This window comes from Carassius carassius, chromosome 32 (genome assembly GCF_963082965.1).
Source record: "Carassius carassius chromosome 32, fCarCar2.1, whole genome shotgun sequence".
NCBI lineage: Eukaryota > Metazoa > Chordata > Actinopteri > Cypriniformes > Cyprinidae > Carassius > Carassius carassius.
The window spans coordinates 16338126-16352183 of record NC_081786.1 but is presented as its reverse complement, the minus strand read 5'-3'; the positions used below and the strand labels follow the sequence as shown (position 1 = coordinate 16352183).

At 36.0% G+C, this 14058-nt stretch overlaps 1 protein-coding gene across 1 annotated transcript; it reads left to right on the top strand.

Moving 5' to 3' along the window:
• The first annotated feature begins 2522 nt into the window (after positions 1 to 2522).
• Positions 2523 to 7531, top strand: LOC132112846 (extracellular tyrosine-protein kinase PKDCC-like). Its single transcript, XM_059520542.1, has 7 exons — positions 2523 to 3169; positions 3311 to 3427; positions 4457 to 4728; positions 4985 to 5064; positions 5150 to 5257; positions 5844 to 6020; positions 6777 to 7531. The coding sequence occupies exons 1-7, from the start codon at positions 2606 to 2608 to the stop codon at positions 6878 to 6880; spliced, it is 1422 nt and encodes a 473-aa protein (XP_059376525.1). The 5' UTR covers positions 2523 to 2605; the 3' UTR covers positions 6881 to 7531.
• The last annotated feature ends 6527 nt before the right edge of the window (positions 7532 to 14058 follow it).

The window sequence follows — 14058 nt, the reverse complement described above, 5'->3', positions numbered from 1 at the left end:
AGGTCAATTACACAAATTTGCTTCTTGGAGTACTTATGTAGCCTATGTTTTAAAAGGTGGTTTCAAACACTCCTAATTTCCAATTTTGGTTTAATTTCCAAATTTAGTTTTCATTTTTTTATTATGCTTTTTGGTTTGTTAGTTAGTTTGTTTGTTTGTTTTTGGCAAAAACAAGCAAACACATAGGTTACTTGCACACACTGGACAAGAGTAAATCATAGTTTGATTACAAATGATATTGGTTGTAAAGAGGGATTGGTCCAGCAGATTCTGATAAACATAACAGATATAAACATATCATTCAACTGTGAGAAAACAACATTATTTTACATTGCTATGAGCTTTATGTCTGACACTCGTTGGGCAGTATAGAGAAACATCAAACACATTTATACAAATGAGCTGTGATAAAACTACATATTGAAAGTCATTACAAATTCAAATGGCACTGACTTGATTTATTATTTATCATTCTGACTCACTATTCTCTACAGATAGTGTGCTAGAAAAATACTTGTGCTCACATGCCTTAACTCAGCGAGCTTTGGCATGATGTGTTAGCCTACAGTACAGTTGCCTCTGCAATCCATTCGAGCATGTTTGTTTCAGATCATGGGTGTATTGGCACTTACAGTAATCTCTAGTGGCACATTTCTCTCAGAGAGTGTTAATGTGAGCTACATCAATGTTTTATTTCCTCAGTGCATTTCAAGACAGAAAGACACATTTCCTTAATAAAATAGCAGTGAGAAAATGCTCTCAGTGGCAAGAGATGTGTGAAATAATGTACTGAAAACATTTATTTTGTTAGTGTTTCTAAACTGTTTGCTTTCAAAATAATGTGTACCAGGAGGATATGATTGGTAGAAGTGTCACTGTGTGTTTACACACATTATTCCAATGATAGTTTATACTGTAGTTACAAAAATGGTTTCAGCAATACTGAAACTATAGGTCACAAATATTATTTCACACTTCATCAGATGCTGTTGAGAGGAGGAAATCACTCTCTGTCTTAAAACTACTTTCACAAACATCAGTATATTTTGGGATTTACACCTTCTCTTGCACCTTGAAATGAATGTAAGTCTATGTGATGAAATCTCACAGGAGACGCATGTTAATGTCAATTGTAAACTGTGTTTCAAATGATCACTTCTGGCAGGATCCCCTACTTACAGGTGTAAAACAGACCAACAATTATATATTTATACATGTGAAGTGCATTTTCACAATTTATAGTACAAATAAAATAGAAAGCAACATCCTAATATTGAAAAAAATATATTTGGGATTTATGTTTAATAAAAAGGAAATTTTACATGGTAGGCCTACATATACTTTGCTACCACCTATTGACATAAAGAGGTAAGTTCGCCTTGCAGTTTTTATTAAACTGACGCACATTAACCCTCTATTGCAACATTGTATTTCTGTTTAAAATACTATTTCCTTCACTTTGCAAGCACATTCAAATTAGTTAGTGAAGAAAACATTTTAAACTTTTACAGTCAAATAAGTTATGCTTAAATATGATATCAACTTGAAACGTGTTTTTATATAGTTTTCACATATTTTAAGGTTTGAGATTATGAGAAATAATTTTCAGAGGGCGTACTTGCTTAACATTTACATTTAATTACATTTACATTAAATACATTTAACGTTTTTCTATTTTTTTAAGTCATTTCTTTCCATTGTCCAACGATGCTGCCTCCAAACTACATTTTTTTTTTAATTAGGATAATTTTAATTAAGTTTATATTATTATTGTTGTCTTTTTTAAAAAGTACAAGTACTCCACTAAAATTACTTTCTTTAATAATTACTGTAGCTAATTCTTATTACGACGAGTTTTACGTGTGAACTTTTTCTAGTTAGAACAAAATAACTCTTTGGCGCCGTCTTGCGACTGTAATAAAACTGCCGTGAAAGGATAATAGTTTTAGCATATATATGGTTGCAGAAAGAAAATTAAACATTGCTCAGAAGAACAACAAACCGGTAAGAGGCATAAGATGAATGAGAGAGTGACTAAAACTGATGTTTTATTTTCGCTATTTAAATGACCTTTGCTAGTCACAGTAAACAATAGCCTAGATTATTTATAACAAAATATAGGCTACATTAATATTTAACGTAGGCTACTCTGTGCTGAGATGGACTTTTTTTTGTGAAAGCTATTAGGATGTTAAAGTAATTGCAACTCAAGTAATCGATGTTTTATTTCAGTTTGTTTTATTTATTTATGAAGATAGATACAGTCAGGCTGTTTAACCGTGGGCCTGATCATCTTGTCAGGGTTTATTTTGCAATAATAATCGCCTTAATGTATGTTATCCTTTACATACATTCTTCAAGAGGTCAATGATATGGTAAAACAACATACAGTTTCTTTTGGTTGTGTGTCAATCGAAGTTGCATTGTGCGGGAGGTGATTATTTGGCAATGGGCAGTAAGACACGCCCAAGGGGCGTTACTTCAGCTCACAATTACTACATTATAACAGTGCGCACGTTCTGTGCGTGTCAGAGAGAAACATGACTGAAGAGAAGGTGTCGGAGTTTGACAGTTAAAACTCAGAAAGGACCTAAATGAACTTACCATGACTTTCTCAAGGAATCCCTTTTGCGCTTTTTTACTTCTTGCTTTGTTGTTTTTGTCTTTAACAGTTATTCTGAAAAAATGGCACTTTGGTCTCCAGGAGAACAAGCCTTTTGGTGATGCTGCCCGCCCAGATGGTCTAACTCCAGCGCGGGACAGATTGCTCCAACAACTTAAGGAAAGACAACAAGAACTTGAGCTCTTGGACATCACTTTTGATAATAAACAAGGCTTTATGGATCCAAGTTTCTCCACAAATGACAATATAAATGGGAAACTAAGTTTGGACAGCCCAGTAACTGCTAAAACTGATATTGGCTGTGAAGAACTTGGTGGCATCAAAGCTGTTGACTTTCTCGGGTCAGGTTACACTAAAACAGTGTTGAAAGCAGAGTTGCCGCAAGGATTATTTGTGGCACTGAAATCCATAAACCATCAAGGTACTGACATGAGATTGTGCATGGAAGATTTTGAAGATTCCCAAGGCTGTAATGAGCTTGTATCTTTCAAACTGAGGAAGGAGATTGTCTTATTGCAGAGACTGCAGCACCCCAATATTGTAGAGGTAAGAAAAACACCCTTATGCAATAACTTGGACTCACTCTCCAGTTTGTGCCGTTGTTATGTAATAAGTTAGATATGCAAAAGCTTAATGCCACATGTTGCATTTGCATCAGTTTATCCACTAAACTTGTGCCCATTCCAGTTGAAAGGTCAATGTCAGGACAGCGCTCTGTTTGGTGGCATCACAGCAGTTCTGGAGCAGGGGATGCCACTTCAGATGATACAGCTCCTGCAGAGCCCCTGGGAAGAGCGCTTTCGGGTAAGAGCACCACCCCCAGGCCTCATGTGGAGTGTTAATCAGAGATTCCCCACCCACAGTCCCCCCACAGGGCATACCTGAGGTGGGGGTGGATGAAATTCTTTGGTTTGGGTGGATTAACTGGAGCCCCATCTCCATACCAACTGATCCTGATCAAATAGTACCGAGGGACAGATGTCTGTCTCAGATGTCCTTCCTTTTACTTTTCTTTACCCTGATAATTTCTCTGCACTGTTTGAGGGAGCGGGTGATACCGAGTTAAACGAGGCGAGAGTATTTTCTTTCACGTTCACTTTGGTATACAAGAAGCAGGTGTTGACACTCTGCACCTTTGATTTTTGATGGGCACAGATGATGACAAATGCGTTTAAGCTAAAGGGCTGTATTCGAGTGCCTCGTATCTTTGACATTCTTGCCTTTTCTGAAACACGTGGTCAAGAGTTTTTCAAAAGGTGTTTGGTTTCATCCTCCCCTGTTTCTGAAGAGATTTAGCTACGCTATCTTTAAGGGTATATTCAAATGTGACTTAAAAATGTTTTCCACTTCTTGAGCATAAAAAAGTTACAAACCAGTAAAAAAAAAAAAAAAATCTATCAGTGCAGTAAGACAAATGTGCTTGTACTAAAGAATTATTCATTAAAAATAAGCTTTATATATTTTGTTGTTTCTCAAGTAAATGTATCTTGTTTTAAGAGATTTTAGAAATTTCTAATGAAAAGCATGCCTGAGAAACTGCAAAAATAGCAGTATAGTAATTAATAGTATTAGTATAACATGGATAAAATACTGTAAATAAAATAATTTATGAATATTGTTATATATAGTTTTGTTATAGGTACACAACATTGGTTCATGATATTCACAAGTGAATAATCTAATCTAATATATATGTATATGTATATGTATATATGTATTAGATTAGATTCGATTATTCACTTGTGAATGTCAATTATTCTAACGATTAATTTATTAGTGGTAATAAAAATAGACCTAAGCAAAGAAGTAACTATTAATTGTGTTTGTGCACAGGTGTGTCTTGGTTTAGTGCAGCTTCTTCAATATCTGTCTCACTCACCGCTGGGTTCAGTAGCCCTGCTGGATTTCCAGCCTCGACAGTTTGTTATGGTGTCAGGAGAACTCAAGTTAACGGACTTGGATGATGCAAGTATTCAAGAAGCGGCCTGTCAAGAGGACAGCGACTGCCTGCTGCAGTTTCCCCTCCGCAATTTCACCCTCCGATGCTCCCCCTCTAGAACCTGCGAGGGCTTGAACGAGATGAGGAACCTCTACAATGCCTACAGGTGAGCACTTCCCACATTCCACCTTTCTTGTCTGAGCCAGATAATAAAATAGTTGTCGTACAAGAGTCTGACATGGTCAGTCCGGGGAGTTTCATGGCATCTTCTCCCCTCCTGTGCCTATTGTGATTAATTATCCGCCCTGTTGTGTCTCAGGGCATCAGCTGTAGCATATTGATTTTGCAGAGTGAATCGCCTCTCTATTATTCTTGGCCGAGTTACCAGATGAATTATATGAATTCGTTATTTTCCTCCCCAGGTATTTTTTCACTTACCTACTGCCTCATCAAGCTCCCCAACAGCTGAAACCTCTTATTCACCAAATAATGAACTCCACAGGTGAATTTCTGCAAAATTCATCTTAATGAACTCTGTAACTTGAAGTGGTTGTATAATAGAAGCTTAATTTATGTTCTTGTCACAGGAGATTTAAAGCAAAGCATTAACGAAACCACGGTCGCCTTCGAAGAGGTTTTGCATATGTACAAATCTGGGCTGCACCTAGAGAATTTGCCGCCATCAATAACCAGAGGTAATGAGTTGATTTTAATAATGAATTATACTTCTTTACAGTTTTTTAACTCCCATTACATGCATATTCAATCAAAACTACAGCAAAAAGCATTCCAGATATACGCAGTGCTCTCAGCGTGATGTGTCTCCGACTGCACCTTTAAGAAGATGTACTTCAGTCATATAACCTGTGTAACTCAATCCATCTTCAAGGGCAAGTTTTGTAGCCCGAAAGACTCTCTCCCTATGAGCTTTGACACCCATAAATCAATCACACGGCCACAATAAAGCTGCACAGAGGCATTACAACAGCAAAGACTTTCAAAGAATATTCAAATCTTATGTCCAAACACGTTCACAACAACTCTCGTAGAAAGTTTCCACACATTCCCCTCTATTTTGAGATTTTGGCAGAGCCACCGCTGCCTTTTGTTGTCCTCACATGTGCACGCACACATTTAGTAACATGAGATTCTGCCACCTCTACTGTGAGAGGACTCTTTTCTCTTAAAGTCTCTGAACATGGTAATATTTTACAGATGGGTGTTGGAACAGTGTTGAGTGGATCCTGGAATAGTTTTGATGCATTTTTCCTCTCTGTGCAGATTATGCTGTCCTGAAAGGAATGAGGAGTGTTGCAAATATGGAATACAGATGCTGGCCGTCGTACAAGCAGCAGGGCTGCGTGCTGTCTGTGCACGGTGCCAGAGAGGCCGCGCTCATCTGCAGTTCTCATCCACAGTGCACAAGCTTCTCTCTCAGTAGTGAAAAAACATGGACAGGTCAGTGTTTGCTTTGGATTGTTTGATTCCACTTAACATCATTAGCAGCTTTTACTGAATAATCAAGTTTTGTTCTTTGATGTAAAAAAGTGACACAAAAAACGTAACATATATTTTATAAAACCAAAAACAAGTGTTTTTTTATTTGTATGATTTTATAGATAAAGCCATATTTAATTCAAAACAGATCCCAAATCTCAGCAGAAAAAAATGTAATCACTATTGTATTTTCATTATGTCTTTCAGTGAAATATCTAAAAATGCTTAAAACAAGATACTATATTTTATAAAACATTTTTGAAAGATTTTGTATATTTTAATAGTTTTGTATTTTGAACATTTTCCTTAGCCCTTTTGACAATGCTCTTTTGTTTTATGTAAAACCATAAATCTAACTTACCAAAATTAGATTTGTTTAAACAATTCATTTTTTTAAACAATTAATAAAAAAAGATATATAAAACTTTTAGATAATGTACCTTGAAGGATTATAATGATTAATGTAATGATTTTCTGAGAAAGAATGTGATTTATATGGAAAATGGTAGGTATTAATCTTCAGTACTGCCTTGCTTTGTCAAAACACAGCACAGAAACCTCTGAAACATCAAATAAATATCTGTCTGATGAGCAGGCCTTCAATAAAGCGGCTACTGCCTGTTCAGCATTATAAATCATCAGAACGCATGACTGTTGTGTCTGTTTGGAACAGGCTGTGTCTAACCCAAGGCTCTCTTTGCCTTTACTTGTCTCCAGGTCGACTTCTTGCCTCTTTCAGAAGTGGCTTCAGCCATCTGGTTCCAGATGTGAACTCAGCAGTGTACATGAGGAGGGTTAAAGCCTCGGGAGCAGTGCTTTGAGAAAAAGAAAGCCAAAGGAACTGAGGGGGAAGGGGACAATTTTGAGACAAATGAATGTGTTATATTTATAGGCATCTTACTCAATGGCTGTTTGATCTTCCTGCCAATCCTACACGCTGCCAAGGAGCGGTTAAAAGGATTTCCCTTCAGGTATAATTAACCTGAAGAGAAAAAAGCAGCAAGAAAAATACAGCTTTCTAACTGTTCCTCCTGTCTTACGTTCACATGGCACGGTCCACTGCAAGGACATTGAGCCTATTTTTCACTGGCTGATGCCTGCAGGAGGAAAAAGAAAACAAGCTCTTTCACAGATTTACTTTGATGTTAATGAGGCCAGAAGTTTGCAATGTTTTGCTGGATGCCAGTATGTGCCAAAAGCCGTGTCAATAGGCGGAAAAGTGCTGAAACCACAAAAGCGCAGGAATGTATGGTGAGCGCCATTGTCCTTTCTAGATTAACTGATAGAAATCTAGATATATCAGAAGAATGCCAGACTTCATCCCATGGGTGTGTTGGTTTTCTTGTTCTTTCAAAGAAAGAGATTTGAATGTTATTTGTGTGCATATGTTTGTTCTCCGTTCTGTGTTTTATTTTAATACCTTTTTAAAAAAAAAATGCAAACTAAGAAATAAAATAAATGTTTACACAGTTTGTCTCTGTGTTTCACTACTAAACACAGTTTATTTAGCACATCAGCGAAAAATCACTTTAACAGAAACCTTTCTGCATTAACTACATTGCATTAACATCTGAATGTTATCAGTGCTTTCTGTTAATTCACTTTTCAGGTGTGAAATCAACTGTCGGTCTTTCCATTTTCCTCTGTTTGCATTTTACCAGCTATTTCTGAGGAGACCTCCAAGCACAAAGTTTACCCAAAACCTTTCCACTGCATACCAATAAATCACTTGCAGGGTCATTATAGTTTAATTGTTACATGTAAATGCAGCTTGTTTGATGCCCCTTTCTCATGGAGGAGCCCAAAAACAAAGGAGCATTAAGAACAATTAAAGTAAATCTGCTCTTAGCACACAAATGGGGCTGCCATCTGCCCTAGTTAGGGGTTTCCATTCATCACTATATAGATATGCACAGATAAGCCAAGCTATGGTTTCAGGGGCAGGGAATGTTTAGGTGGAAGCCATTGTCCCGCTTGCATTGCCTTGGAGCTCCTGGGGTTTGGCCACTGATAAGATCTTATACAATTATTTTACATTATCTGAAACACTTGACATGAGAATGAGTTAATGCAGAGTACATCAGTACAGAATTATCCAAAAGTTTACTAACCACGTGATGTGATTTACGGGTCAGTGACATGATGGTCACGTTTTGTTTGGGTTTAATTGACACAAAATGATGCAAATACAGTTCTTTTACTAATATTTGAAATATTTGTTAAGTCAAAGTCATGTGGTGTGACTAATGTGTAGGGGAAAAAAACCCATAAAACAGGAAATGATATCATAGGACCCTGCAGACCCTCATGACTATGGGTCAAGGTTAATAAATCTAGGATATAATTTCACCTTTTAATGACGACAGATGGTTAGCTTGTGTTACATGATGTCACTCTGCAAAAATGTATAATATTGATTAATTCAATTATAAATACCCACTCACATTAAGATAAACATTTATTTTTCAGTTCATAATTTACATGACATTTTAAATGTAAACCTTTTTTGTAAATGTTTTTCAGCGCTACATGAAATCAACACGAATACATTTAGAAAAACGTGGCACGTGTGTTTTAAACTAGATTTTTCAAAGTTTTTTTCCTTTAATATCTCGTGGAAACACTTATTTGTCACTGACCCTTACAGTGATGCCACTACACTTATTTTGTGGCTTCCAGTGTGCTTTTAAAGAGGAAAAAAATACAACGGTCATCAAATGGGGTTTGCAACCTTTCATCCCACAATTAAATTTCTGGATTCTGCTGTGTTTTTCTTGGCTTAAACTTTGACACAGTAATGGCAGACATGACTTGTAGCTGTTTTTTCTCTCACAAATCCATGCATCACAGAACACAGATGGAAACACTACAGTGTTTAAAACACACTCTAGGCTTTTTGAAAAGCGCTACATATGTTTTACAATGTCAAGAATGAAAGAACAAGTTGGCAGCTTGTGGCTGTTTTCTCTTTTTTCTCTCTCTATTTGTGTTGGCTCTTGAATCGCAGTCTGAATCACAGTTGCATCGCCCACACCCCAGCATTACAGTACATTTCTTCTGTTTGTTTCTTGGGTAAGGATACATAGAGATTCCTGTCGTCCTTACCTCCCAGTGTCTCATATATGGGGCTCTGTGCTTCTGTGGTTTTAACTGACAGCGTTGAAGGGGATTGTTATTGCACCCTGCTCTTTCCCTGCCATTTTGTTTCTTTAGTTTCCTGTTTCACTCAACTTATTTCTATCACTCTTATTCATGACCTCCATCTGGAAAGGATATGTAGCCCAAAAGCAAGCCAGAGCTTGTGGTTTAAAAATATGTTGCATTTGTGTACGTAAAGCTGTGAGGAACTTCAAGAGATTTCTGTGGAGGATTCAGTTCTCTGAGTCTTGTGTAGATTGACTCTATTAATACAGGATAAGCTTCAGCAGTACCAGTTTGAGAGCATAATCAAAGTCTTTTTAAAGCAGTTCACTCAACCATTGTTGGTTCTGCCTCTGGGCAGCTGTTTTCTGTAATAGGTATACAATTACAGCTCCTGTCTACTTCAGTCTGAATGGTCAATAGACCATTTTAATAACATTTGAATCTGAAATAAGCAATCAAATCTGATATCAATGGTATCATTTCGGTTCTTTACACTCTTGTCGTGTAACTTCAAATCTTAAAAGTATATTTTTAAAACTCTACTTGCAGATAATGGAATACTAATGAAATAAAAGGCCACTTAAGGGGTTTTATTTTTTGTTTTCTTTAAATAAACACAAATACCAAACATTGTTCTTGGAACGTTTAATTGAATGTTACGAGAATGTTTAAAATGAACGTTCCCATAATGTTTGCAAAGTGACTAAGTGGAATGTTCCCTTAATGTTTGCATAACCTTAAAAGGGGTTTTAAATATAAAAAAGAGAGCATTTAAAACTAAAATAATACTTTTTGTTATTTAATTGGAACATTAGCAAAACTTCATCAGAACATATTTTTGTTAGCTTTGATAGTAATTATTGTGTTACTCATTACATTTAAAGTGAATATATATTTAAAAGTACTAATCTGCAACTTCGTCATAAAAAATGTAATTACAAATACAAGTTTTAATAGAATTGACATTAAATTAGCTTGTCAGTACACTTTAACCATATTTCAAAGACAACAGAATTATGAAGGTGGACTAAAATGGACTAAATTCCTACTTTGTACAAAGTTGTACAAAAAAGTATTCAATAAATTAATTGGAATTAAAATATATGTAAGTATATTCTTTCAAATTATATTATTACCTTAATACATTTTTAAAAGTATAGTTTTTCATGCTGGTCTAGTTTGTGCACTACCATATGAAGTGGTTTCTAATTCTAGTGGCATTTAGATCCGCTTCCCCAATCAGATTCAACACATCAAATGAGATGAGACAGGATAGATGCTGTCATATGAGGGTCACAGTTTCATAAAAGTATTCACTGGCTATAGAATTATAGAGTAACCCCTCTCATTCTTTTTGTTTGCCCTCTCGAGCATATCAAATTTAGAAATACAGCAAAGTCTTGAGATGTCTGCTCGTACTCCCACATGAAGTGCTTCATGTGCTTTGAGTTTGAAGCTGATGCCCCTCCTCCTCCTCCTCCTCTCTGTCCTCCTCTAATGCCTTTAAGTCATGCCACAGTTAAGGGTCATCCATCATAGTGGGTCCACCAGGTCTTCTTTCCACTGTTGTAGATTGACACATAGCTTCTGTAAACCATTCTTGGTCCGGCTGGCCTGAAGATGCTGGCAGAGAGCTGGAGGCTCTGGTTCTGGTGCTGGGCAGCTGCTGGAGAAATCAAAGCTTGGAAGCCTTTTATTTCTGAGGGCCTTCTAACCTCGAGCCTGTTTTACAGTTTTTCAGGGGACTAGAACATGTTTACATGATGGCTTTGACATTTACAGAGATTTGTTTGAGATAAATCATCACTGTTTTTAGTTTAATTCAATATCTGAGAAAACTTTTACATTTTATTATTAATATTTACTGATTATTGCTTATTATTATTGGCACTTGTATAGTTTCTTCAGTCTTATTGATCTTACGTACAATTAAAATGTATCTTTTTAAGTTTGATAACAGCTATGACAAATATTTGTTTTGAAAAAGGCACTTTAATAAACGTTTATAAGTTTTATCCGAATCAAAATGTTCAGTAGCAGACAAAATAAAGATTTTTTAATAAAAGAATTTAATGACAATTAAAAATGTATTATAAAATACATAATATATAATAATTAAATCTTAAGTAAAATTTTTTTATAATTTTTTATAAAAAAATTTCATTTTTTTTATAATCATTAATCAGTTATAATGCAGCTTAATAAAGATTTTTATCAGAATCAAAAAGTTAATCAGCCATGGCAAAATAAGACAATTTGAACACACCTTAAAGTCCAACTATCGCCATTAACTATGACTTTTGCCTCAATAAACTCCTAAATTGCTGCTTATTAGCCTAATAGTTTAGGTTTTGGGTAGGATTAGGGATGTAGAATATGGTCATGCAGAATATGTGCTTTATAAATACTAATAATCAGCCAACAAGTTAATGCATGCTAATAAGCAACTAGTTAGTGAGAATTGATTCCTATACTATGAAGTGTTAATGAAAAATTTAAAGAAATATCTGAATTCATATTTATATTTGTTTATTTATTATTAAATTACTCCATATGTTCCAGCTCTACATGATCAGACTGCCACTGATTTACATCTAGCTTCCAAATCAAATACAAGAACTGTGTTTATTTACTTTGACTATCAGTAAAAGAGTTCAGAAATCCCAGGTAGTTTATTCAATTATCTTATTATCACAGTTTCCATAAAAACTTTCAGACACCAACACAATGTGTTAAGGCTCTACTGTAATTAGCAGATTGCCCCAATATCCATAAAACAGTTAAGGTATCAATCGGGAGACTGTTAAATCTGGCACCATTAGGAGTTCATTAGTCAGCATCATTACAATAGGGCCAGTACATGTCTTTCAAGAATATTAATTAAATGCAAATCACAGCCAAATGGACTAATGAGTCACTAAACTTGCTTTCTGGCAGAAGTTCTCTAGTTTAAGGCTCAGTTAGGGTGAAATGTCCTCCTTCTTTGTAAATTATGCTTAATATGTAAAGATGTAATTTTTGGTGTGGTAAAATCTGTACAAGGGCCTCTTTAAACACCATTTAGCGTGTCTCTCAGACTTTTTATGATCAATTTGTGGTAATGGAAACCAATTTTGGGAGTACATTATGGCAGTAAAAGTAATTTTCAAAGATTCCACTGAGAAAACAACAGGTCTGATCCAAACTCTGTGGGGCTGGATGGGTTACTGTTAGAGGTGGGGGTGAAATTACGTTTGGAGAGAGTGAGCCCCCCACGCGCTTTTGCAAATAAGGATTCAACCATGTGGAGGTCTCAAAGGGTCTACAGACGTCCAGCAGAGAATGGGGACTGAGCCAAAGACAACTGATTCAGAGCCATGTAAATGACTTTCTTATGTAGGTTCCTGACATTATATCCTAAACAATACAGAAACAGCTCAGAGCTATTCTGGCAACTCTGAAAAACCCAGTTGTAAACTTACCAAGGCATTGATGGGGACCTAAGATTGACCTTCTGTGTTTTCAGAGAGACTCCCCCAAAGCAAACATATTTTTGAAAGTCAAACACTTGGCATAGCTTGCAGTAACCTATCGTGAACTTTCAAAAATGCAAAATACATGTGATATTGATTAGGTAGAGGCAAATCTAAAAATATCGAAACCTATTAAAAAATTCCAAATAATAAATTCAAAATGGCAATAATGGCAATTAATTCAGTGGTTTCTATCCAGGGGTCCAAATACACTGGAGGGACTAAAGCGGGTTCCAGGAAGTATTTGTAAAAATTTGGATTGTACTATGTGAAACTTATAGTTTCACATACAATAGTTCATTTTAAGGAAGGAAAATAAAATGTGTGCAAGTTCTTTAAATGTGCATGGTGTGTCAGTTTTTGACCCACAGTATTGTTATATTTTTAATTGACATTAATGATAATGCTAAGTGATGTCAAGAATATAATAATATAAGTTGAAAGGAACACATTTCAGGTTTGTGTCAATGAAGGCTGTGTGTTGATGGGGTTGTGCCGGTACATTAGATGAAAACGGTTGGGAAGCACAAAATTAATTTGCACTTTTCACTTTATGTGAATTAAAATGTTCAGAACAGACTATTAGTTCGCAGTGTGTTTTCCATTTCAAGGAAAAATCCAAGAACATTAAAAAAAACAACAACAAGAAAACAACAACTGAGAGCTTAAATGTAACTTTGCTACAACAATGACACCTGGTGGTGTACTTACTGTCCCAACACACCCACTGTATAAAGTGAAAGTCGTGACATTTGCCAAGTATGGTGACCCATACTCAGATTTGGTGCTCTGCATTTAACCCATCCAAGTCCACACACACACAGCAGTGAGAAATGAACACACCGTGAACACACACCTGGAGCAGTGGGCAGCTATAGATCCAGCGCCCGGGGAGCAACCTGGGGTTCAGTGCCTTGCTCAAGGGCACTTCAGCCATGGGTATTGAGGGTGGAAGAGAGCAATTAATTCACTCCTTTCCACCTAAAACTCCTGCCAGCACCGAGACTCGACCTTCGGCTAACTAGTCCAAGTCATCTAACCAGAAACTTCCTTTCTTTCTTTCTTTTTTAAAATTTAAAGGGATAATTCACCCAAAAAAAAAAAAAAACTTTTGGTAACCAAACAGTTGACGGTAGCCATTGACCTCCATAGTAATTTTTCCCATTTTATGGAAGTCAAGGGCTACTGTCCTTAGTGCTGGTTACCAACATTACTTAAAATATCTTCTTTTGTGCTCAACAGAAGAAAGAAACTCATACAGGTTTGGGACAACTCAGGAATGACAGAAATTTCATTTTTGAGGGTAACTATCCCTTTAAGATAACATTTACATTTTTTTTATA